Source organism: Triturus cristatus, chromosome 7 (assembly GCF_964204655.1).
Source record: "Triturus cristatus chromosome 7, aTriCri1.1, whole genome shotgun sequence".
Lineage (NCBI taxonomy): Eukaryota > Metazoa > Chordata > Amphibia > Caudata > Salamandridae > Triturus > Triturus cristatus.
The window spans coordinates 77,776,131-77,803,917 of record NC_140590.1 but is presented as its reverse complement, the minus strand read 5'-3'; the positions used below and the strand labels follow the sequence as shown (position 1 = coordinate 77,803,917).

The window sequence follows — 27,787 nt, the reverse complement described above, 5'->3', positions numbered from 1 at the left end:
AGAAAATATGTCCTTATTTTAGTCTTTTAGAGCACTAACTATAATTTTGATGCCAATAAGACCCTCTCATATATGTAATTTCTAAAGGAAATGCTCTAGGTATTACAGTTTTGATTACATCAAGATGACGTCAGGCGTTCCACACTTTTGTAATAAATATAGAATGTTAGCAATCTAGTTGTTCATTCGGATACTGTTGAGAGGCAGAGGCCAGGGGCACGGACTCTGAAAATTGAAGGCAGGTAGGAGGGTGCAAAGGCAACAATTTAACCACACTGAGCAGGCAGGAAGGGCCGTGGCAGCACAACAGACTATGGAGGGCAGTGGAAAGGGGGACAGGGGCAACAAACCAACAATACAGGACTTGCAAGAGAGGCTGTGGCAATGTAATAGACCATTGTGGGCAGAAGGAAGAGGCAATGGTAGTACAACCATACATGCCAACAGACCCGATTCAGCCAGGAAACGTCCAATGTTTTTAAGCTTAAATGGGCTTTATTTGATCTGTCTACGATCTCCTCTTTTTCAATGTAACTCAAAGGGGAAAATCAATAGCCCAGTTTTTTTTCAAAATCTCCCTCCTACCAAGTTCAAAATGTTCGCAAGTATGGTACATTGGATCATGGAAGGAAATGGGGTAGGGACATGGACTTGGATAACAGAGGACAGGAGGGACATGGAGAGGTGCACCAAACTGACCCTGCAGGGCAGGCATCAGGGTTTGCAGCAGCACAATACACCACACAGGGCATGCGGGACGGGATTGCAGCACAACAATCCATAGAAAGCAAGAGGGAGGGGACAGGACCATGCACATGGACAACAGAGAACAGAGGGGCAAGAGGCAATGGTAGCTAGCTGACCATAATGGACAGCCAGGAGAGAAAGCTGCAGCATAACAGACCATAAAGGGCAGGAGGTACGGATCAGGGGCATTACAATGGAACAGACAAGCCAGGAGGGAGGGAGTAGGGGTCTGCACATGTAAACAGAGGGCTGGGGGCAAGGGGGCAGGGCAGGAGCAGCAAGATAGCCATGGAGGTCAGGCAGGATGGGCACTAGAAGCAAGACACACCATGAAGAGCAACAGTGAGACTGATGGCATACACACAGACCATGGAGGGAAGGTGGGAGGGGGTCAGGGGCAGCTAACTGACCATGCAGGGAAGGTGGGAGGGGCCATGGCAGCACAGAAGACCATGCATGGCAAGTGGGAGGGTTAGTGGCAGCACAATGGCTATGATGAGCAAGAAGGAGGGTGCAGGGGCATGCACAAAGGACCATGGAGGATAGAAGGGAGGGTCAGGACCTGTGCACAGACAAGAAAGTTCAGGGGAAGGGGCCTCACAACAGACCGCACGGGGCAGGCAGGAGGAGCAGTTGCAGCACAACAGACTAGGGGGGCAGAAGGGTGTGGCAGTACAATGGACCATGTAGGACAGGAGGAAGAGGATAGGGGCATGGCATGTGGACAGGCAGGGTGGAGGTGGCAGGGACAGGTTACAGTCATCTGACAATGCTAGGCAGGTGGGAGGGGAGTGGCAGCTCAACAGAACATTCAGAGTAGATAGGAGTGGCAGGTCCATGGAACATGGTGGGCAAAAAGGGTGGAGCAGGGGCATGCACAAAGACATCGGAGGGCAGGGGGAAGCAGAATAGGGGCAGCAAGCTAAGCACAGAGTTTAAGCAGGAGGTCAATGATGGGGCATAGAATTGGGCAATGGAGGGCAGGAGGAGTGGACTGGTACATCATACTAAATTGAGGGCAGTGGCAGCACATCAGACCATGCATGGCAGGAGGGAGGAGGCTAGTCCATGGATTCACACAACAGAGGATAGGGAGGAGGGGGATGGGGCAGCAAGCTAACTGTTCAGAGAAGGCGGGTATTAGGAACTTTATTGTTTTTAAAACGTGTGTCTGTGCGAACTACTTAAAATATGAACAAGTATGCAGCATAATCTCACTTTTATTCAGGAAGAAGAGGATGTTTGTGACTGTGACTCCGGGCGCACTTGGCAGAAACACCCCCTGACCCTCCAACCCTATCGCAAAATGTAATGCCCGTGAAAAGGATAGGTGAACACAGTGTTATATAGAACATAGTCCTGAGAGCACGATTGAAAATGAAAACTAGATATAGTGTATGGTATAAACTATGCACCAAAAAGTGTGATATAAGATGAACCGGGCGTGAAATATAATATGAAATACATTGTGCGCAATGACAGATTAATTGGAGAGCGCGAGATAGCACAGGCACTAGCGTGTGCTATGCGATATGCGCCTTGGAGTGTAATATGCACAGGGCAGTGTTGTGTAACTTAACTAGTCTCTAAAGTTGTAATATAAAATATGTGCTGGGGAGTGTAACGTTGCATATGCACTGTGACAAAGATATGGATCACAGATTGTAATATGTATGGCATAGCACTGTGCGTTATAACATAGGCATCGAGGAAGGCACGTTAGATGGGGCAATATAACCCGTCGCGAAGACAAGTGTGGCATGACATATTCACGGGGTGGTGTTACAGTGCACATGGGCTAGAGAGTGTCATAGCATATGCACTAGCTAGTGGAATACAACATAGAGGTGTGTGGCACTCAACAGGCAATGGTGGGTGTAACACAGCATTGGGCTCTGCCAGGAGCGCGCTGTGACTCTCAAGTGATGTTCGTCCCCTTTTCAGAGAGTAAAATATAAAGTATTACACATCCGGCAGTGGATGTGTGTTTTATTAACTGTGAGGGGGGTTTCTTGCATAGTTTTGGTCGAATTTTTGTCGAATCCCCTTTGAATGGCTTGGTGTGCATGTGTATTAAATGTGCCCGTCAATAGCTACCCATGTTTGTATAAATAAACGACAAGGGTGTCTACCGGGATTAGGCACGGTATGGCATCAGACATGTCAGAGCTTCACTAGTGGTGTAAATACATTCCACGTGGATTCATTGTATGCATAGTCGCCTTTTAATGAATATCACGCAAATCGTCATGGTGATAGGTACGTACGGTTTGTCCAGCATGTCCTAGGTGTGTCTATAAATATATATTTTTAAAAAAATAATAAAAAACAGTGGCCGGCGCTGGGGATTGGGGTCAAAAAAATATAATTAGGAGACAGGCCCTGGGCCAATAAATTAGAATAAGAAGGGGAACCACACAGCCCCCCTTCTTAAAAAATTAAAATAAATAAAAGACTGGCATTGTGCCGGAGGCCACGCCCCCTCCTTGCAGCACTCTGCAAACGCGCCCCCTGGCGAGTTGTAAGTTGGGGAATTTATTCCTCTTCAATATTGAGGGTCCCTGAGGGCCAACTAGCCCAACAGGCATCTCCAGTATGCACCAGGGAGCTGCACTGCAGACAGGTGTTCTGAGGCCAAGCCCCTTTTTACACCTCTCTGCAACGCAGCTCTGTGGCACTTACTGGAGGTACCTAGTGGTCTAGTTTGACCCTAGGGACCCTTAGGATTCAAGGGGACTTAATCTCTCAGCTTAGAACAGCCACAGGGCGCGTTTACACAGTGGTGAATGGAGGGGACGGGGCCTGAGGTGACGTGTGCAAACACGCACTATGGCACGTTTTAAATTGGGGATATAATTTCCCTTCAATACTGAGGGCCCCTGGGGGCTAACTAGCCCACCAAGTGCTTCCAGTAAGCGCAACTGAGCTGCATTGCAGAGAGGTGGTCCAGGCCGTGCCACTTTTTACACCTCTCTGCAACGCAGCTCTGTGGCACTTGCTGGAGGTACCTAGTGGGCTAGTTGGACCCTAGGGACCATCAGGATTCAAATGAACTTAATCTCCCAACTAAAAACGGACACAGGGCGTGTTTACACAGTGGTGAAGGGAGGGGACGGGGCCTGAGTTAACATGTGCAAAAACGCCCTGTTGCCTGTTTTAAGAGGTAGTTTTAATTCCCCTGCCCTATTATATACTAGGGGCTTACAGAGGAGGTCATGCTAATCACAGGGGGACCCCAACGCATAATGTTCCCTAGTGTATGTAGGTGTTTTCACTGTATTCTAAGTGTCTTTTAACATATCACTGGCTCTAGGACTGGTTAGTCAGACTCAGTTACCACCAGTATCCGTCTGAAAAAGCTCAGGGTACAGTATGATTTTGCAACAAGGCTTCTTTCTGCTCTTCTTTTTGTTCTTTCTGCACGTTATCCTTCTTCCTGCACTTTTCTTCGTCTTTGAGGACTTCTGTTGCTTCTTTCTGCACTTCTTTTTTTTCTTTCTGTGCATTTTTTCTTCTTTCTTCACATGTCCTATCTCTGTAAGCATAGTTAGAAATTAGCATTTAAAAAACCTTTGAAATTCACAGAAAAAACCATAGGTTGCAGGCACGTTATAGTTAGGAATTAGCATTTAAAAAACCTCAGAAATTCACTGAAAAAACCATAGGTTTCAGGGGTGTTATAGTTAGCTGGACTTTTCACTTGTACAAAACCATTGAAATTCCCCCGTTATAGTTAGTTCAGCTAACTATAACTCGCGCGCCCGCAATGCACTGCTGATGACGTCACATATTACATCACTCATGACATGGTCAGTGACATCACTGATAACATCACTGATGACATCTCAAATGACATCACTGATGACATCACTGATGACATCATCCTTATGATAGAGTGGCAGACCTCCTCTCACCCTAATATAACCTTTGATACGCACATTCAAAAATAGAGACTACAATTTTCAAAACAATGGACATACCAATACCAGTTACAACAACCTCTTCAGTAATTCTAAGATCCCCATACACATCCACTCATTCACCAACAGTCCTATACAGTCACTCATACATGTACTCACTCATCATATGTAGTCATAGACCTATACATCCTGTTACACAATGCCACTCATCCATAGAGTTACTCACACACATAGTCACTCATGCTAATAAAGAATCAAACATACATTTACTTGCATATACAGTTATACACACACCACCACACTTACTTCTACGGAAACGTACACATACTTAGTCTTTTAAACAATCACTTATAGAAACACATACTTATTCATACAAGAACTCTTTCAATCTCTCACTCTCACATATACTCACTTATATACCCCAATAGTGTCATATACTAGTTTAAAACATATGTAGTTACTCATAAAGACACTATTGAGACAATCATTCACTCACTAACACACCCATACACACACTCATTCACCCATACAGTCCTGCACACATGCTGTCTTCAACACATACAAACAGTGAGTCACTCATTCATGCACCTATGCACTACGTAATACCCCCCACCGAACCATGCAGACACTCAGACTGATACTCAAAAAACCAACTAATAACCTATATAGACACCCATGTAGCTACTCACCAACCCATGCAGCCACTTATACACAAAGTGAGAGACTGATACAGATATTTACATATTTAAACATTACTCACTAAGCCATGTATTCACTATGATACACTTAATCAGTCAGTTACACAATCAATTTTTCAAAAACAAATCATCCATTTAGACACTTATATACCCATTTATTCTTACATCGACCTTGAGATATACATATATAAAACATATTTAATTTTCTGAAAAACACACATTCACTCGATGATGTCATCAGTGATGTCATCAGTGATGTCATTTGAGATGTCATCAGTGATGTCATGAGTGATGTCACTGACCATGTCATGAGTAATGTAATATATGACGTCATCAGCAGTGCATTGCGGGCGCGCAATTTATAGTTAGCTGAACTAACTATAACGGGGGAATTTCATTGGTTTTGTACAAGTGAAAAGTCCAGCTAACTATAACACCCCTGAAACCTATGGTTTTTTCAGTGAATATATATATATATATGTATTACCTACTGGCGGTCGCCAGTAGATAGTTATAGTTAGGACCTAGTTACCATAGGAAAATCGTAACATTCTTTTCCCAATAACTTTGGCCCTGGATGACGAATCGTTGTGAAAGTTTCAAAACTGGTGGGGCGCTCTGGTCAGCTCCTATCGTAAAAGTTTCGGGGTGATTCGTCAAGCGGGGGCTGAGAAAAAGGGGGGTCCCAAAACGTGTTTTCTCCATTTTATTTCCCAAGGGAAATTTTGGAACAGGCTACAGCCCAAACTGCTGAATGGAATTACACCAAATTTTGCAAAATGGTAGCCCTTGTCTCAAAAAGAGACCTTTTTTTAAATGGTGTAAATCCATTCAGTAGTTCCTGAGAAAATCAAAAAATGGAGTTCAAAAAATCAATTTCCCATAGGAAAGTTTAGACACTGTTATAGCAAAAACTGCTGAACGGAATTACACCAAATTTGGCAAAAAGGTACTGCTTGGCTCAGAAAGCCTTTTAAAAAATGGTGTAAATCCGTTCAGTAGTTTTTGAGAAATTAAGAAATAAACATAGTGATATCTATGGCCACGGAGGATCCGCGCACCCTCCCGATCACGAGCTTCATGCTAATTGGCTGTCAATACTCCAAACCAGGAAGTGTTGGCAGCCATCTTGTGCCTCGGTAGAACCCGAGGCACAAGAAAAGAGAAAAACAAAGGCACAAAACAAGAAAAGGGGGCTGGGTAGAAACATCCTGACCCCCTAGGCCTGCTCAGGGGGTCCCACAAGGACCCGCAGTGCCAAAAAAAAATGAAGTGCCGGCTCCCGGGTGGGTCTGGTCCTGGGGGCATGTGAAAAAATGTGGGGGGGCCCCAATCCCCCAAACACTGCCCCAGGGACCACCACCCCCGGGGCTTTCTATCATTATTTGTGGGAGGGTCACAGCTCCCCGCAGCCCCGGGGACCGCCACCTCCGGGGCTTTTATTAAATATGTTGCTGGGGGCATTTAAAAAGAAGTATATATACCTGTGTGGGGGGGCTTGAGCCACCCCACACGCCCCGGAGGAACTCCACCTTCCTGGGGCTTTGCCAATGTAATGGGAGGGGGGCCACGCGGCCCCCCTCCTGGAGCCTGTAATGGCCCTGGGGACCACCATCCCCCAGGGCCATCTCCTGCAGTGTCCCGGCGAGCCCACCCCAGGGACACTGCTGTTTGCTATGGCAGAGCGGGAGCCTCGCGGCTCCTGCCCTGTCATAGCAAACTCTGGTTTGGTTTTTGGAAGAGAGAGCAGTCCAAAAACAAAACCAGATTGCTTTTCCACACAGGGAGCTGCGTCTTAGCAGCTCCCCATGTGGAAAAGCAATGCCAGCTCTTGCAGGAGGCGGGGAGCCGGCGGGACCGTGGGGGAATTGGGGACCCCCCCACGGCTTCAGGAGGATTCGCATACCCTCCCGATCACGAGCTTCATGCTAATTGGCTGTCAACACTCCAAACCAGGAAGTGTTGGCAGCCATCTTGTGCCTAGGTTGAACCCGAGGCACAGGAAAAGAGAAAAACAAAGGCACAAAACAAGAAAAGGGCACAGGGCGCATTTGTACAGTGGTGAAGGGAGGGGGCGGGGCCTGAAGTGACATGTGTGCAAACAGGCCCTGTGGCACGTTTTAAGGTGGGGAATTAATTCCCCTTCAATCCTGAGGGTCCCTGTGGGCCAACTAGCCCACCAGGAACTGCCAGTAAGCGCTGCAGGGCTGCGTTGCAGAGAGGTGTTATGTTATGTTATGTTAAAAGGTTTTATAGAGCGCGACAGGTGCCTCAGCTAAGAGGCGTCCTGGCGCTAAGCAACAAAAGGCCTACAAGGAAGGAAACAAAAATGTCTTAATGGCTTTCCTAAAGTGAAGATAATTAGCAAGCCCACGAATGTGGCCCGGCAAAGAGTTCCACAAAATGGCAGCTCTATTACGAAAAGAGCGCCCACCTGCACAGACTCTTCTCACCCGGGGGATCACTACCAAACATTGTCCCATGGATCGAAGTGATCGTGTAGGAGTATAAGGTAAAAGAAGGTCAGACAGAATTTGTGGGGATGCCAATTCCAGAATTTTAAAGGCAATACACAATGCCTTAAACTCAATTCGCCTGGCTACAGGCAACCAATGGAGGCAACGAATAGCGCTTGTCACTGAACAAGTTCTGCGCAAGCCCAAAAGAGATCTTGCGGCCGCGTTCTGGACTCTCTGTAGCCTCTGTATTTCGGATTTATTAGCTCCCAAATACAGCGAGCAAGCATAATCGAGCCTAGACAAGATCAGGGCCTGAATAATGACCTGCCTGGTCATAGCATCAAAAAAGGCCAGAATAGATTTGAGCCCGCGCAACAAACACATACAAGTTCCTGCCACTTTTTTGTCTGAATCTGAAAATTAAGTGAGTTGTCCATCCATACCTCCAGGTTCTTCACTACAGGCTTAGGGATGGGAGCCGAACCTAAGCTCTTGGGCCACCACAGCTCACTCCAACAGTCATGGTTCCCTCCCACCAGCAACACCTCTGACTTGTTGGTATTCAGTTGAAGGCAGTTGGCGGTCATCCACTCGGCGATCGAAATTTCCTGGCGTCCTGCTCGGGGTCCCTCGAGAGACCCACCACCAACTGAGTGTCGTCGGCATAAGAGACCATGGTCAGCCCTCTGCTCCTGGCAACATCTGCCAGAGGTTGAACATAGATAATAAAGAGCAGAGGGCTCAGGGGCGAGCATTGTGGGACCCCTTGGCCAATAGGGAAGGTACCCAAGGCAAAAGGGGAGGGCAACCACCTGAAACGTCCTATCAGCAAGAAAGAAGGACAGCCACTTAAGAGCTAAACCAGTGACTCCAGCCTCAGATAAACGATTCAGCAAAATGACATGAGACACAGTGTCAAACGCGGCGCTGAGATCCAAATGGATCAGTGCCGACGTCTGCCGTGCGTCTAAGGCCATCCACAGATTTTCAATCATGGCCAGAAACGCTGACTCAGTGCTGTGGCCAGGCTGGAAACCGTTTTGAGAGGGGTCAAACCTCTGATTTACAGTAAATAAATCCAGAAGAAGGGAATTGATATAGGCCTCAGTGATCTTTGCAGTCCAAGGTAACAGGGAAATGGGACGAAAACTTTCAGGTTTATGGGGGTCTAGGGAAGGTTTCTTGAGCAGTGGTAGTACCCTGGCCTGCTTCCAGGCCCTGGGCACAACCGCTGCGCTCAAGGACCCGTTGATCACCATTTACAAAGGGTGTATGATAGTAGGTAGTATTTTTTTTAATTGGTCAGGCTTCAAAGGGTCAGCAGGAGAGCCCGACTTTACCTTGGAGCAAAGTGTCAGTAAATCCTCATGTGTTATGGGGGGAAAAACTTCAAGGACACCATCAATGGGGTCGCAAGAGGTCTCGGGAGGGCCTATAAAAACCATAGGAAAGCTTTTATAATTATCCTCGACCTTCTTGACAAAAAAATTGTCCAGTTCTTCACATTGCAAGTCGGGAGTAATCACTGAACTTGCAGCATCCTTCTGAGTTTTAAGCTTCGTCACTATAGAAAAAATAATCTTGGCCGGATTGGAACTCCCCCTGATCTGCTCGGTGTAAAATGTGACACGCTCAACATGGAGGGCCCTATGGTGTCGCTTAATGGCAGCGTGGTAGAGAGCCTTGGAAGAAGGGGCGTGGCCTTAGGCCACCTCTCTGCACCGCAGCCCTGTGGCGCTAACTGGAGGTACCTGGTGGGCTAGTTGAATATATATATATATATATACATATAAATACATATATTTATATACATATATTCATATATATATAAATATATATATATATGTATATATATATATATATTCACTGAAAAAAACATAGGTTTCAGGCATGTCATAGTTATCAGTGATGTAATCAGTGATGTCATCAGTGATGTCACTGACCATGTCATGAGTGATGTAATATGTGACGTCATCAGCAGTGCATTGCGGGGGCGCGAGTTATAGTTAGCTGAACTAACTATAACAAGGGAATTTCTATGGTTTTTTATGAGTGAAATGTTTAAATAACTATAACGTTCCCTAAAACCTATGGTTTTTTTCTGTGAATTTCTAAGGTTTTTTAAATGCTAATTTCTAACTATAACGTGCCTGAAACCTATGGTTTTTTCAGTGAATTTCAAAGGTTTTTTAAATGCTAATTTCTAACTATAACGTGCCTGAAACCTATGGTTTCTTCAGTGAATTTCAAAGGTTTTTTAAATGCTAGTTTCTAACTATGCCTACAGAGGTAGAACATGTGATGAAAGAAGAAACAGCGCACAGAAAGAAAAAAGAAATGAAGAAAGAAGCAACAGGAGTCCACAAAGACGAAGAAAATTGCAGGAAGAAGCAAGACGTGCAGAAAGAACCAACAGAGGAGCAGAAAGAGGCATTGTTGCAAAATCATCCTCTGCCCACAACATTTTCAGACGGGTACTGGTGGAAACTGACTCTGACTAACCAGGCCTAGAGCCAGTGCTATGCTAAAAGACACTTAGAATGCAGTGAAAACACCTACATACACTAGGGAACACTATGCGTTGGGGTACCCCAGTGATTAACATGACCTCCTCTGAAAGACCCTAGTACATAATAGGGCAGGGGGATTAAAACTACCTCTTAAAACTCACCACGGGGCGCATTTGCACACTGGTGAAGGGAGGGGTGCCTGAGGTGACATATGTGCAAACACGCCCTGTGGCCGTTTTAAGCTGGGGGATAAAGTCCCCTTTAATCCTGAGGGTCCCTGGGGTCCAACTAGCCCACCAGGTACCTCCAGTAAATGCCACAGAGCTGCGTTGCAGAGTGGTGTAAAAAGGGGCATGCCTGGACCACCTCTGCAATGCTGCGCAGTGGCGCTTACTGGAAGCACCTGGTAGGCTAGTTGTCCCCCAGAACCCTCAGGATTGAAAGGGAATTAATTCCCCAACTTAAAATGCGCCACAGGGTGTGTTTGCACACGTCACCTCAGGCCCCGTCACCTTCCTTCACCACTGTGTAAACACTACCTGTGGTCGTTTTAAGTTGGGAGATTAAGTCCCCTTGAATCCTGAGGGTCTCTGGGGTTCAACTAGCCAATTAGGTACCTCCAGTAAGCGTAAAACCAGTGTTTGCTGTGACAGGGCAGGAGCAAACAGCAGAGTCCCGTGGGTGGGCACCCCGAGACACTGCAGGAGCCGGCCCTGGGGGGGTGGCGGTCCCCAGGGTCATCAGAGGCTCCAGGAGGGGGGCTGTGTGGCCCCCCTCCCAATCTGTACACAGCCCCTGGGAGGTGGTGATCCCCGGGGCTCGGGGGTCCTTAACGGACCCCTTAATTTACATATTAGTGCCCCGGGGAGGTGGCGGTCCCCAGGGCATGTGGGGGGCTCAAGCTCCCCACACAGGTTTTTTTTTTAAAAGAAGCCCCGGGGGTGGCGTCCCTGGGGCTGCGGGGGGTAGAGTACCCCCCACAAATAATTAATCAAAGCCCCGGGGGGTGAAGGTCCCTGGGGCTTGGGGGGCCTTTGAGGCCCCGCATACATTAAAAAAAGAAGCCCCGGGCGGTGGCGGTCACCAGGGTGCGGGGGGCTGTGTGACCCCCGCAAATATTCATAGAAAGCCCTGGGGGGTGGTGGTCCCTGGGGCTGCGGGGGTCCCCCTGGGCCCCTGCAATTATTTTTTTTACAGTGCCCCTGGGACTTGGCCCACCCGGGGGCTAAATATTAATTAAGCGCGAGAGCCGGCACTTTGTTTTTTAAAACTTTTCGGCCGGATCCGCGGATCCTCTGCGCATCCTGTGATTTAACAAAAATATATATTTTTTTAGGGCCCTGAGGGTCCTTGTAGGACCCCCTGAGCAGGCCTAGGGGGTCAGGGTGTTTCTACCCTGCCCCCTTTTCCTGTTTTCCTGTTTTGCGCATTTGTTTTTCTGTTTTCTTGTGCCTCGGTTCTATGGTGTAAGCCTATAATAAAATGAGGCTAAGTCAGATGTGTCATAACCAGAAAAATAATAAAACTTCTGTGCAAATGATTTTGAACTACCCTTTCGCTAGTGTAGGGCAATGCTCCCAATGAGTAAAGTTGAAAACTTCACGAGATGTACTAGCCTTGCTGAAATTTTCACAAAGGACAAATCTCTTTGTTCACAGTGTGATGATGCACGTGGTTTCAGAACCAAGCTCACTGTGTGTACTGCAGAGCGTTCTGGGACAAAGTGTCCATTCAGGAGAAGGAAGAACACGTCACAAAACCAATCGAGACAATTAGTAAAAGCACTGCAACAGTAAACCCAAGGAAAAACAAAGTATTTTCGTTTCTTACGATTGAAAACGTTCAACTTTAGTTTGAACATCAGGGGTTGTGGGGACTATGAAAAGTCTGATGAGTCAAAGGAAAAGTCATCAAAATCAATCAAGTATCGAGACACCATCTGGTCTATCTTGGGCAGCTCAGCAGACTGAATTGAAATCTGTGTTTCTGAATTTTTAGACTACACAGTAGTTGTATTTTTGAAACAGGTAGAAGGCATACTTCACTGTTGTTCATTGTCGTTTCATGTTGTACAGAACAGGCTTCATTTGCAAGTAAAGCTTCCATCTGAACCTCTGTGTGGCAGTGAGAGGAGATTGATAGCTACCAGGAGTCCATGCAGCTTACAGTTGAGGATTGGCCTCATAGTATGGTTTGATCAGATTAATTGACACAAACGTTTTGTCTCTGCGTCCAGCAAGAAGCTGCGGAAATATGGCGCGTGCACCTTCAACAGACAAGATGGGCACAGGTGATCTGAAAGATGATCCAAACTCATTTTTGTCCACAATCATTTCTCTGATCGGATCCTAGATCTTCAAAATCCAGTCGATTCTTGTCTTAACAACCTTTATTTCTCAAATTGCAGTGCGTTTTACTTGGATGTTGCTTTGTCCGTCCCAAAATTCATTCAATTCTTTTAAAACAGCCAAATGTTCTTTGATGTCAAAGGGTGTTTTAACCACCACTGTGCTGGCACTTTTGACATCTGCGACTCCCATCTTAACCCCAAACAGGATCTCATAAGGAGTCTGACCACCAAGGACCTTTCTTGGCATGTTGTTCAAAGCCCTCTGGACCACATATAGGTGATGAATCCAACTGCAAACCTTGCTGTTAAAGACTGATTTAAATCCCAGTTTGTACTCTCCATAACCGCGTTTTCCTTGGGATGGTATGGAGATGGGAAATGCAGAGTCACACCCACATTTTATGGTGTCTTTGTAAACCCGAGAGCTAAATGCCAGACCCAGGTCGGGATGTAATGTGTCAACTGCATATGTCCTGATAAAGATTTGCAGATACTTTATAATATTTTGGGCATCAGCCAATCATTGTGGCCATACCCACAGGAATTGAGAGCAGGAATCCACTGCCACCAAGATGTACTTGTCAGCCTCATCCAATGATAGGGGGATGTAGTGGTCCAAATATACACAAGCCAAAGGCATGTTAGAAATAAAAAGAGGTGTCTGGGGTGGGTGCACTACAATGGCACTTCTCATCTGCTGACAGATGTCACATCTCAGGACAAAGTCTGTGGTCTGTTTGAAAAGCCCAGCCAACAGCAGCGTTGCTGTAATCGAGAAATCATAGCAGCCCCCCCTGCATGTGACGAAGCCATACCCTCATGTGTTGGCAGTAATAGTCTTAGTCTGCTATTACTATTTGGTATTACTCTGTCCCCCACTCCTGGAATCTGAGCATACATTATGTTTTTTGCATCTAACTTGTAGAAGTACTTCAGTAGACAGCCTTTCGGCAAGTGTGTGTCATTGCACACAGCATTGATGGCCTGCCTCTGTCTATTCTCATGCTGGAAGGAGTTATCACAGTAATTGTGGCAGTGCAAGCCATTGCCTTTGCTGCCTCATTGGCCAATGAATTCCCTACAACGTGCACACCAATACATTGGTGACTCAACTTTTGAATGCCATGAGACTGTGGCAAGCATTCTTTCAGCTTTGCCACTTGTTCCCAAAGCAACACGTGCTTCACTGAGCAGCCTTTTGAATCCTTATGACATTATTATGTTATGTTATGTTTGAATCCATTCTGCCTACAATAATGAAAATACTCATCATATGACTGCACACAGTAATACAAATCACACACACAGATTGTAGGAAATCCGGCATCTTTATTCGGTAGTGCTTGTACTGGAGCATTAAGTTCTGCAAGCTGTGTCATGGATTCACAGAGTGACTACATTTAGGTTTTCTTAGGACGGAAGGTTACAACATGCATATGCCCTTTTACGACCTACAGAAATATTGACGCAAAATTATTGAAATCAAGAATATCGACATCCTATCTACATTATGGTAAGTACAAAAATATCAGAAAAAAAATATTGATGTCAAAAATAATATCGTTGTGAAAAATATTTTTTTTTTAAGTTACAAAAATAATGTAAAATAAAGTAAATAATACATATAAATAAAATAAACATAGTTAAACATATTTAAAAATGTTTAAAAATTATAAGTAATATATAATGTAAAAATAAATTAAACATATACATATAAAATATAATATATATACTTACGTAATAATATTTTTTAATTATTATTTTAAAAACTTACAAATTGTTTATGAATATCTTATAAATTACAAATACATCTATACAAAATAAACAGTAATATACATAAAATTAAATAAATATATATAACAAATTAAAAAAATTACAATAATTTTTAATCTTTTTAAAATTAATTATATACTACATTAACTAAAATAATGCAAAAATCATTAGACAGCGGAGGGAATAAAATTACTATTCCAACTCCAAACAGTCCAACAGTAGGGAAAATGTTGGATAGTTTAAGGGTAAAACTTACCATTCCCACTCCAGTGAGTGCAACAGTAGGGAAGGTGTTGAATAATGTAGGGGTCAAAATTACTATTCCCACTCCAGTGAGTGCAACAGTAGGGAAAGTGTTGGATAGTGTTAGGGTTAAAATTACTATTCGAACTCCAGTGAATGTAACAGTGTGGGAAACGTGGGATAGTATAGGGATTAAATTAACATACTTATTAATTAAATAGTTTCTGTAAAATAAATAAAAACTCAAAAATTAAATAATTAACCAACAAATTAATAATAAATACCAATAAAATTAAATTAATATTTACTTAAGTAACATTAGTTATTTCAAGTTATTTTATTATCAATTAATCATTTAATAACAATTATTTACCAATGAAAAATGAATGAACAATACATTAATATTCAATACCAATTAATAAAAATTACAATGTACTTAATTATAATAAATATCTTCCCACCCTATTCCCCTATAAACCCACAACATTAATTTAATTATCAATTAATCAATTAATAAAAATCAATTAATAATTAACAATAAATTAATCAACGATAACAATACATAAAAAATACATTAATTATAATTAGTATAATTATACATTAATCAATTAATAAGAATTAATTATCAATTCATAATTGATTAGCAATAAATTAATAATCAATAACAATGAATAAAAACCATTAATTAATTAATTATAATTAAATTACTTCCCACCCTATTCCCCTATAAACCCATAACCCACTCTGATACTAAAACGCAAAATTTACTTTAAAAAAATTTACTAATTTCTAAACATGTAATACATATATTTAAAAACGATTAAAAAACATTAGAAAATGTTTTAAACACATACATATAAAATACACACTAAAATACATAACACTAATATGAATATCGATATTATTAACAACAATATTTTTGCTAACGATATTACTTACTTTGATATTTCTTACTTACCTTAAGGTCGATATTCTGGTCACCGATATTCTTGACATCGATATTCTGTCCCTAAGATATTTAAAACTCGATATTACTTTAGGTCGATAATAAAAACTCGATATTATGTCTGCCTACCCCCTTTTACAACACCGTTTGTAGCTGAATATTGCTGTTTTGTCCCCAGGGCAATTGTACAGAAAAATCAGTGTAAATTATGTAGTCAGAGTGATCTAGAGGCATTATTATGTTATTTAAAGGACCTTCTTGCTAGTACTGCAGCAATGTTTGTGTTTGTAATGTAGAGTCAAATCTGCAATCCAATTGTGTTGCAGTCAGGGAGTTTGCCCATTGTAGCCATCTCGGATGCGAACTTTTGCATTCGGTATGCTAGCTCTTGCAACCCCCTCCAAAGTTGATAACAGTGTCATGACAATAACTCGTTTACTTTGCACGCTCTCTCACTACAACAGTCTGGACTGCTGTCAGAATTTTTCTGTCGGTGCAAACCGCATTTCAGTTCGACACGTACTCGGGTGTACATACACGGGGGGGTTCGACACGTACTCGGGTGTACATACACGGGGGGTTCGACACGTACTCGGGTGTACATACACGGGGGGTTCGACACGTACGGTTCGACACGTACTCGGGTGTACATACACGGGGGGGTTCGACACGTACTCGGGTGTACATACATGGGGGGGTTCGACACGTACGGTTCGACACGTACTCGGGTGTACATACACGGGGGGTTCGACACGTACGGTTCGACACTTATATGTTACACCTGTGGCGCTCATTGCTGAACAGTATGGGGTTGAGGTAGTAACATATGCCGATGATACTCAGTTGGTTGTTGCTCTGACCCTGCCAGCTGAGCAGGCTGCTAGAAAGTTTACATCCTGTCTTCAAGACCTTTCAGTCTGGATGGCCAGCAATTGCCTCCGCCTAAACGGTGACAAGACAGAGGTACTTATCTTCGGCAGATCTCCCTCAGTTTGGACCTCGGCCTGGTGGCCGCAGGCCTTGGGACCTCTGCCGATCCCAAGGGATCAGGTGAAGAATTTAGGCTTTTGGATTGATTCAAAACTGACTTTTGACTACCACTCCCGATGTGTCTCTGGCACCTGCTTTGCTATCCTTCGTAAATTGAGAAAGACGCTCGATTTGCTCCCGGAATCTGCTAGGAAGACCTTGGTACATGCCCTAGTCACCTCGAGGTTGGACTATGGGAATGTCCTTTATCTGGGAGCAAATGCAAGCTGCCATCGAAGACTCCAGACTATCCAAAATGCCGCCGCTCGCTTGGTACTCCGGCTACCAAGAAGAGCTCCTTCGAAAAAAGCATTGGAGAAATTACACTGGCTTCCTATTAAGGAACGTGTTGATTTCAAGGCCCTATGCATTGCCCACAGGATAGTTCAGGGGAAATGCCCGGGCTTCTTGCGCAACCTGCTCCTTCCTTATATTCCTGCTCGACAGTGCGCTCCCTTGATGCTGGACTCCTCTCGATCCCCAGAATAAAGAAGGCTAGGATGGGAGGGAGATCGTTCCGCTCCTTAACTGCCCGTAGATGGAACACCCTCCCCCCCCGACTACGGGCAGAATGATCAGAACTGATTTTTCGGAAGGAGCTGAAGACGCTTCTCTTCCCCAAGGGCTAACCATCTGCCTTTTGGTTTTGCTGAGTAGGTGCTGCTGCAATCCTTGATAGCGCGGGGACACACTGGTAAGTGTAACCAGGCGCTCTACAAACTCAGAAATAATAATAATAATAATAATTACAAATTGTGTAAGCTTTCTGTATATTGTTACTAGGTTCTTGTATAATCCTCGTATCTGGTCTGCGGTCAGATGATCAACATTGGGATGTGGTGTGTAACCGGCTAAGACTGGTCATGTTGCCCCCTCATTGCTGAGTTAGCCCAGTCTCACTTCTTGTATACAACAGGGGAAGGGCACCTTTAAACCAATTGGTATGTTCTTGGTATGTTAAAGTAACTTCTAGCTTCTCATATGCAGTATATTCTACAGGTATTTCACCTACTTCATATTAGTGAAATAGCCGTGTAGCATCCTCTGCAGCAGGGAATTGGACCCAAGATTAAAATACCTCTGTCCTAAATGCTTTGTGTGCCTCTACCATAAAGGTAATCTCCACACCCTCTAGGGTGAGGGCATGTTGTAGCAGTTTTTTAGTGACTGCGTGCCTGCAGTTTTCAGAAATATTTTGTGCCATGGTATTTTAAGAAATGGATAATAATATTCGACTAACATAGTGGGAACGATATCCTTTCAAGCTTGAATTTACCAACAGCCAATACATAGGGTAACCTCCTCAGCGGAGGAGAATGCTCCCTAACACCACGGACGTCTCTGGTTTTAAAAGGTTATAGGGATCGTTGAGGAATCATGATTGAACTACTCAGTCGATCCATACAAAATACAAAACAAACCAATACTGGTGATGCCACGTTATGTAGTTTCTACAAATAGGTAGAAAATGCAAGTATGACAAAAACCTAGGAAGGTGCCAGAATGTTTACATGCACCCCCATAGGATATTGTAGTGGAGACGGAGTTCCATGTACACACATTGCTATGTTAGCATAAGCGTCTTAAATGTAAAATGCCATCTTGTCACTTTTGCTGCTTTTGCACATGACGCTGCAGGTAGCTGTTATTATGCGTAAAAATGCTTGCTTACTTTTTCTTCACATAAGAACGCTCTGTTGTTCACATCCCTAGACGTGCACCGCGACCTTAGTCTGAACACTGTGTGCAGAAGCCGTCAAGGTCAAATAACAATGTATGCTTTTGAATTCATGTTGATCGGCCCATGCTCTAGCCATAACACGCACACAGCTGCAAATATCTGAAACTCGGGTGCCTTTAATATTGCATTTTGCATGCATGATTCAGACACTTTGGAGAAGACCTTTTCCAGACATAGAGCAGAGATGATCCTGTGATGTGATTCACCTAAGCTGATATTTATGGTATGGGGTTCCCCATTCAAACCTAGAGACCTTCTATTAGTTTCAAAGTACTAGCTTTTTTGTGAAGGGAAGGTGGCTTTATTCCACTATCATTTATAACATGATTTCCCCCTTCATTTTCTATGGTATTGTAACAATGCTGATGATTTTATTTTTAATCATTTGTCTGCTTATGTTAGCCAAAAGTACTGCATCTTAGAGCACGTAGTTAAAAATAACATTTTAAACTTTACTGTGTCTCTGATTACTCTTGTTGTGGACTGATATGAAAATAATATCGAAAAGGTGTTTCTGATTCCCACCATTCCTGAGAGTACTCTAAGCTGCTTTTTCTGGGTTGTCTAATCATTGGTAGCTTCGAGATGATACGGTGAACGAATAAGACACTGATGCTAGTCGGATAGGGGTTCTGGGTACTGAGGTGAGTTTTTGGTACACCACAATTCACTGAGGTCCTGGTTTCCTGCGCATAGTTCTGTGCATGAGCAGAATCTCTGCAACAATATGTTGTCCCTTGGACCAGCTAGCTCACAGTACCACTGTTAGCCCCCCTAAACCTTTACAGTGAGCAAACAGTTCAGGCAACCACTGAACATGACAACTCTGTTTCCTCAAGAACAGTAGAGATAGACTTAGAACTTTTCGATCAATCACTTGTGCTCTATTTTGCTTAGAGAAATATACAAAGGGAAGTTTTCAATATTTATTGAGCAGTAGTGATTCTCACATATAAAATATGAGCTGCGATGATTAATAGACAGAAGCAGAAAAAGTTTATAATGAGGGTCAACAAAATGAATAAAAACAAAGAGTTCCAGTGTCTTGTTGAGACAGCTTTCATATGCATATATATAAAAGATAATAGCAATCAAACGTAATCCTATGATGCTCACTCTAACATATGTGTCTAGGGTGTAAATGAATGGTCTGCCAAGAAACCCCCTTCTGGATGATGTAACTCATTTACCTATTGGTCAACAGTGTAGGACCCTGTCTTAGTCTCGAACTGGACACCACTCACGGAGATGTCAGTCAGCTGATAGGCGAGAGAATCAGCATGCAGCTGCCCCTCAAAGTCAGCAGAAGTGCCTCCTCTGATTATGTTAGGAAACAAAAGGCTTTATAGAGAAATTGGCATCCTTGCCCCAAACTAAGTTTGCGATTAGGCTACCATTGTTTGTGTTCTACAGATAACTGCGTCACCATATGGATGTAGTAATAAACACATTTGTATGGCGCATGTGAGGGCCTTATACCTAATGCCAAGGCAGTGTGATAGTGTTCTCACAAAGTGTTCTGTGTCAGCAAGATCGGTGCTTCCAAATGTGTGTCAAAAGTCGATGTGGCAAAGGGAAGGCAACTTTAAGGAAGGATTGTGTACATTTAAGAGTGGCACTGATTCCTACCGGGCCTAACTTTGGCATATGACACTACCTTTCTAAATAGTTCACATCTGCGAAATGCCATTGGTTGAGATCAACAGCTGAAGGCAGTGCCTAAAGCCAGCTGAACCACAGCAGCCAATGTCTAAAAGTGTCTGTCTGAAAGCCCTTTTCTGTCTCTATATGTCTTTACATGTGTGTGTGTGTATACACATGTTTTTTGTGTTGTGCGTTGTTTTTGAATGAGTTACACAATATAATGAGAGCTCAGCTTGGCATTAGTGGATAAACAGGTCATCCTGGGATTTTAAAGAAGTAGAACTAAAGTTCATGCTAGTAGAGGGTAAAAGGTAGCTGTACATAATGTGGGGAGAGCTCAGCTTGGTATTCATAGGGGAGAACAACACTTTGCCTTAGTCGAGGCTAGCTCAGCTTGGTGTTAGTTGGCAGTGAGAGCAGAGCTTGAGGTTACCAGTGGAAGAGCTCAGTTTTGTGTTAGTTGCAGGAGGGCAGAGCTTGGTGTTAATAGGTAGGAACCTCAGCTTGGTGCTACCAATGTGAGAGCTAGGCTTGGTATTAGATGGAGGACGTTGATAGGGGGAGAGTTCATCTTGTAATTAGATGCAAAATGATGCAGCTTATTTTTAATAAGGGGTTAGTTCAGCTTAGTGTCAATAGGGGCGGAACAGAGCTTAGGGTAAGTGGGGGATAAAACAGCCTGGTGTAGGATGCAGGAGGGAACAGCTTATTGTTAATAGGGTATAGCTCAGATTAGTGTTAGTAGGGGAACATCTCAGTTTTTTACTAATGGGGGGTAGCTCAGCTTGCTGTTAATAGAAATAGAGCTCACATTGGTGCTAATAGGGGAAAACTCAGCTTGTGTTAGTAGTGATAAAGTACAGGTTTGTTGGAGAAGAGCTCAGACTGCTGAAAGTTCTATGCAGCACTTCGGTGCCTTTTTTGTTCGCTCGCACTATAAAGACATTGACATGCAGACATACCATTTAGTAGGAGAAAAGCACAGCTTGTTAATACGGGAAGGGTCAGCTTGTTGTTGGTAGTAATGGAATGTTGAGCTTGTTATTATTGTAGGAGAGTAAGCATCTGGATGTTAGCTCTGGAAAAGTTTGCTTTGGTTGAATCAGAGAGGGTTTGATTTCAATAATCGGGAGTGTACAAATCAGCTCATCCTTGAGTTAGAGATGGAGACTCAGCTTGGAGATACCTCAAGCTAGCTGCAGTGAATTACAGAAATCACCTTGGTATTAATAGGAACGACTTCAGCTTGTTGTTAGCAGCTTGATTGAGCAAGATAAGGTTTTTGTGCCATTCCTGCTTTGTTTATGGTCTAAAACCAAAGTTCGGTAGATGAATCATACCGTAAAGGAAATAACAGTTTGATGACCCACCTTTAAGACATATACCTTTTAGTAAGGAATTAAAAAAAAGACACAAAAGTAAAGCTATACATGTAACCCAGGGCCAGATGCAGAACCCTTTTTTGCAGCTGCAAACGAGAGATCGGCCCGTTTGCGACGGCAGAAAATGTTTCAGGCATGTACAAATGCTATTTTGCAAGTCACTGACTCACAAAATAGCATTTGCGACTCTCGCTATTAGGAAGGTGCGTCCGTTCCTAATAGCGAGTCACCATGCCATGTACTGTTGTTTTGCAACAGCATTTGCGGCTGCAAAACACTCGCAGTTCACCACCTACTACAAGTAGGTGATAATCCACTCACAAACAGGAAGGGGCCCCCGGGGGACCACTTCCCCTTTGTGAATGGGTGCGTAAATATTTTTTAAGGGCAGGCAGTGGTCCCAGAGACCACTGCCAGCCCTGAAAAATGAGACTGAAAAGTTTCATTTTTCTTTTTTAAATGCATCCTGTTTTCCTTTAAGGAAAATGGGCTGCATTTAAAAACAGCTTTATTTAAAAGTAGTCCCAGACATGGTGGTCTGATGAAACCAGCAGGCCACCATCCCTGAGAGTGCTAACCATTCCCAATGGGGTCGCAAATTGCGACAGCCTCATTAATATTCATGAAGCATGCAATTTGCAACCCTATTGGGAAACGCAAACAGTGTCTGATACACTGTTGTACATTAAGTTTAGTGAGTCGCAAATTGTGAGTCACAATTTTGCACAATCTGCGACTCGCTAAACTTAATGGTCATACATCTGGCCCCCAGAGTCTGTCATACACATAGCTCAGTAAACATCACTTTATGAACTCACCTACTGCTATGAAAACCAAGAAGAGGCTGGCACCGGCAGCGAAGAACCTCATGATGACAAAGAGGATGGAGTTGGCTGTGCAGACCTTGTGACTTGAGCTCTTTCTGCTCTAGATTCTCTTCTGCAGGGTCTAATAGGCAGCTCTCCTTTTCTCAGGGTTTGAGGAGGTCACATGACTCAGCAATGTTGATCTGGTTGGTCACACTTGGCTTTCTTAACTCCCCCTCTTCTTCCTCCACCTCATCCTGCTGACCTGATGTGTCAAGGAGAAGGACTCAAGAGATGAGTGGTCCTGCATTTAAATGTAGATGGCTTAGCTCCTCATATCCCCTGGATCAATCATTTCTCCCACTAATGTTCAAAATGAAAGACTCTTAAAAAGTGTCTTGAATCTGAGACTATCATAAACCCTCTTAAAAAGTGAACAGTTCTTCTCCAGGTCCCACGGTTACAGAAGCTCTGATAGGCTGTGCAGCGACGGCCACTGTGTTCTGCTTTCATAAAAGAATGAGTCCCCATGGAAGGTTTAGTCCATTTGCATAAGTGTCAGGGTCAATCAAATGTTGCCAATTGGCTGTGGCTCCTGTGGGAACAGCTTTGAAGCAATGACACTTCTCATTCGACTCCCTGCCTCTAGGAAGCCTCTCTGGATTATGCATGTTTAATAATTAATTGGGATACATTTACATTCTGCCAACCAGGAAATGGTGTCATAAAAAGCTCAGTCATGAAACTCCCTTTCGATATGCCTTTTTGACATTGGAACGGTTTGCTCTGGTACGAGCTGCCCTCATACCATGTACACTGTACAGCACAGAGTGTTTATGCAAATGGGTAGTAACTCTGTACAAAAATAGGGACACGCATATCTGTAAATAATATTTTGCTTTTGAAACACCATCGATCCATTAACAAAAAAACATGTTTTCAGCTGTTTTCTTTTAACTGGGTGCCACTTTCTTGTTATCATAAAGTAGCGACCTAAGACTTTGACCAAGCTTCTTAGATCACCAGCAATTCAAACAGTATCCCCTGGTTAACTTACTTTTATCCATCTAACAGATGTCTGCTAAAGTTCTACATCCTTCTTTGATAATGTGTTAAATCAGAGTGTCAAGATTAAAAGCATGCATATTTAAAAGAGGTGAAAATGTGCTTCTTTATCTGCTTGTCCAGTGACAAGAGAATGTAAACCAGTGCTCAAATCAGCAGCTCTAGAAAATAAGCATTTTAAATGCAATAGGTAGAATGTTTACACCAAATAGGCCAATTTGGGATAGAGGGTTCATTAACTTGTGGGGGTTGGGACGGGTAACTGGGTATGCCTTGCCAGGATAGTGACACAAACTTTACATGAACTAGAGCCTCTGTAAAGGTATGATGGAAACGCAAACTGGTACGTGGGACTCTCCCCTCCAACATGCTGCTGGGCATTTTGTTGGCAGGGTCTGAGACTGACAGGCAAGGGCATCAAGGGGCTGTATTAAGCAACAGGGTCAGTTGCAGGGTGAACTGAGTAAGTTGTCACTCTGCGAAAGGGTGTGGTGGCGCCACAGTGGGAACAATTCATATAATTTCCAAACCAGATCAGGAGTGCATACTTGTGCACAACAGCACATGCGTTAGTATTATCAGTTGCCCTTGGTAGAAACTTATTTGGGAGCCCCTGTTTGGAACAGCTTTGAATTTGATACAGTCCAGCTCTTTCATGCCCACTTTGGGAAGAGTTACTGACAGTGCATGGGCATACTCTTCCAATTTCTAAATGTGTTTCCATACAATATTCGGGGACGGTGACATGTTTGCAATACGGTAACACAGCAGCAGCTCACTAATAGTAATACAAATAATAGGTGGCTCTACCAACTAGCATATAGGAGGTTCTGCTTTGATCTAAAAGGAACCTTTTAGTGATGTCGTAAGGGTGGTACACATGGCCCAAGCGGCGCATGGTGAAACTTTGCAGGGAGGCATACTGGGCTCGGGAATTGGAGCGCTGTGGGTCGGTAGTGCGACCGTTGGTGTTAGTTTTGCTCTCACAGGTTGAGAAGAATAAAAAGAGACTTGTACTTGGTTGGCGCGAATTTGATAAGGGATTGTGTTCTTCGCAAGCACATGTGCCACATGTTTTAGTAAAAGACAAAATATCTACTTTCTACTACTCGACTCTTATCTCCGTAGAAAGTCTTGCATTGGCTCTTTGGGCCGAGCAAAGCATTTATGTAAGAAATAACCAATGTATGGATGAATAATTGAATAAAGGTTGAATCCCTGATGCCTGTGATTGAACTAAGTCTTCAGCCTCTCCTAGGCATCCTCTTCCGTGTACTGGCAATTACCCCCATGAACTGTATCCCGTATTAAGGGGTGTAAAAATGATCTTCTTGTTCCCACTGTTACAACATTGAGAATGCGAAGCAAGAGGGTTGTTCTGGGAGGCCTCTGCTGCATTCTTTCACTTTCTTCTTATTCCGTCTTAAATAGGAAATGTTTGTGAAACGCAGGCTCGGTTTCCAGGTCCAAGTGCACTGAATGCCTGCCTTTCTTCCCCATCGAAGTCAGCTATATTGTATTTTTGGTTGGTGGCACCTGATGTGGTATGATTTTGAGATGTACAATTACAAATCTTACCTGTCTGGGCTCTGCCTCTGGCCACCCACAGAAAAGGATAGATGTGTGGGAAGAAGCTCCTGAGCGGTGCAAGGATGCGTTTATGAAGGAAGGTATGTCTCAAAATGCTCGTTGGGTGGGAGGTCCTCGCCGCACGTGAGACACCTACACATTGAGGCCACATAAAGAAAGAACAATTAGTCAGTCGTACACTGGAGCGCAGGAAAAAGTGCTTTTGAATGATACTGCTGCTTTGCATTCGCATCTTTACAGCTGTTAGTGGCACGCGATATACGACTGCAGTCGTATCAGCGTCCGATCGCCAAAGCAGATGAAGCGGGCACCATGAGGAATCACTAGCAGGAAAAAACGCAAGTAGTCCCTAAAGGAAGACATAACCAGCTACAGCGCTAGTAAACTGTAGTTGGTCGGTGCTGCTCAGCAAAAACCGGAAATGACGTGTCGGCAGCACTAACCATTAAGGAGCCGGGAAAGCTAACTAATAGAGAACTGTACCAATGGCAAGCTGGAGGTGGGTTAACACTCATTACAGTGTTTACTTTAGGTCTTGCGACAGCGTATGCGCGCTGCTGATGCTCGACCTAAAAACAGAGTAGCAGGGCTCTTTTGATACTGTGAACAATACCATACCATAGCTCAAGTACCTCTTATGTGTTCCATTTATCACATAGCTACTGACTGATAAGATGCTATCAGCAGAGATCAATACACTAAACAAACAGATATACATTCAGATGTGAAGGAAGTCACCAGAAAAAGTTCATTAAGTGCCATATCAATTAAACATTCGGGGTCTGATATTTTATCTTGGGGTATAGGTACTCTCAATGTTGATGGACTACCTCTAACACCAAGATAATGGTCCGCTGCAGATTTTCATGCAGGAGAAACATAGGTTTGGCTACAGTGGTGACTACTCCATCACTGCCAGAGCCAAGCCTCCCCAAAGGCCAGACGGAGTAGGGGCAGTCGGAGACAAGGCTTTATGTTACTCCACACAGTTTTTTTAAACATAAAAAATAAAACTAATTGGTCCAAGGCTGCATGAAGTTGATGCAGCCCTGCACCAAACAAAAGAGTTAATTGCAGGAACCACCATGACAGCTGTTCTTGCAATGTATTATAATTGACTGCCTGCTTGGAGGTCATTTTTAAATAAAGTGGGCAGTCAGTCCAACTGGGGGACAAAGAAATATACTCAGTTCTCTTGGGAGAACTATGGGCCATCCGTCAAATTATAAATCGGGTCCTTAGTTCTGTCCAAGCCGGAAACGCATTCCTAGGCAGGGTAAGTCAGATGGACACTTAAAATTAACCTGTGCTTACCATCTGGTAGCTTGGCATAGAGAAGGCAGGCTCAACTTAAGAGGCAATGTGTAAAGTATTTGTGCAAGATAACACACAGTAAAACAATGGAAACACCAAAAAAAGAATGCACACCAGATTAGAATAATAGAAAATATTTCTGTGAGTAAAACAAAACAAAAATAATGAAAGTCCAATAACTAAAAGTCGAGATATTCATTTTTATAAATTAAAATGTTTTGTAGTGCTTAGAACCAAATAGCTACAGGGCTATCTGATCACGCTTGACCAGGTCCAAACCAAAAGTTCAGGAGGACCACAATTGGTAGCAGGTCAGATAAAGGGACCTGTGTTGGCCTGCTGAAATGGTACCTTGGATGCTCTGAGGCTGAGGACGATCTGAGAAGCAGTAGAGGCGATACATCCACGTTGATCTTTTTGAGGGAGGTGAGGCATCAGTTCCAAGCTGTTCAGCGTCGAAGGTATTGAAATTGGATTGAAAGCGATAATGTACCTCTGAGCCATGCAAACTCAAAGGTGCAGCGAAGCCTCAGGGAGATGCAATCATTGCAGTCTGTGCAGCAGCAGCGATGCATCGGCATCAAGGGAGATGCGCCGGATCTGATTTGTCGTAATGTCATTTTCACAGATGCAGCATTTTAAACTCCCTTACAAGGGCCTAGGGCTGGATAGGCACTACTTGGCACAGCAGGACTCTCAGCAGGCTATGCCCAGATGCTGATTGCAGGTGGCAGGGTGAATTCTTTGATGTTCTGAGACTTCAGAAACAGAAAGCAAGCCAACAAGCCCTTCGAGATCACTCTGAGTTCAAGGTAGAGTCCAAATCTATCTGAGCAGGTTCAGAGAGCAGCAGGCAGCACAGCATAACATCAGTTTTTCCGGAGCAGTAGTCTAGCAGATTGACAGTCCTTATAGCCCACAGCAGTTCTTCTGACAGAGGTTCTTCACAGGTACAGAAGTGTCTTATTTGGTGGGTTCCGAGACCCAGTAAAAATACCCAGTCATGCCTTTGAAGTAGGGGATGACTTCAAAGAAGGCTCTTTGAAGTGCATGGAGGTCATTACTTCCTAGCCCTGTCTCCAGACTCACTATACTGGTTCAATAAGCCCTTGGTGTTGGTACAGGACACTGTCCATTCATATGTAGATGTCAGCTCTCCCTCACATCCTGCTCAGGATGCAGATGGACAGTCAGACACAACTACCCTTCCTTTGTATGTAGCTAACTAGAGGGAATGGACAAAGTAAAGTAGTCAACCACTCCAGACGTGTGTTGGAGAGGGTGCAGGCATTCAGAGGTTTAAGAGCAGAGAAATGGCAACGTTCTACAAGGGGCATTTCTAAAACAGTAATGTTAAATCCAACTTCACAAGTAAAGAGGATGTATCATTACTTTTGCAATGTAATGAAACATGACAGAGGCTGTCTTTTCAATCAGGAATTACATGCTAAAAGTGTAATTAGGAATTTCCAGCGTTAACCTATGAGAGGAGGTAATTTTGTCTATCTAGGACACTCAAAACTGAAAAGTACATGTCCTACCTTTTACCTACACAGCAGACTGCCCTACC

General features: G+C 43.7%; 1 protein-coding gene across 1 annotated transcript in view; it reads right to left on the bottom strand.

The window, feature by feature from the left end:
• LOC146808860 (phospholipase A2 inhibitor and Ly6/PLAUR domain-containing protein-like) overlaps positions 1 to 22,345 on the bottom strand; it is a 157,116-nt gene extending 134,771 nt beyond the window's left edge. Inside the window, exon 1 of the mRNA XM_085614246.1 lies at positions 22,261 to 22,345. Coding sequence (XP_085470372.1) covers positions 22,261 to 22,312 — 52 coding nt within the window. The 5' untranslated portion in view covers positions 22,313 to 22,345. The remainder of the gene's footprint in view (positions 1 to 22,260) is intronic.
• Positions 22,346 to 27,787: the final 5,442 nt, after the last annotated feature.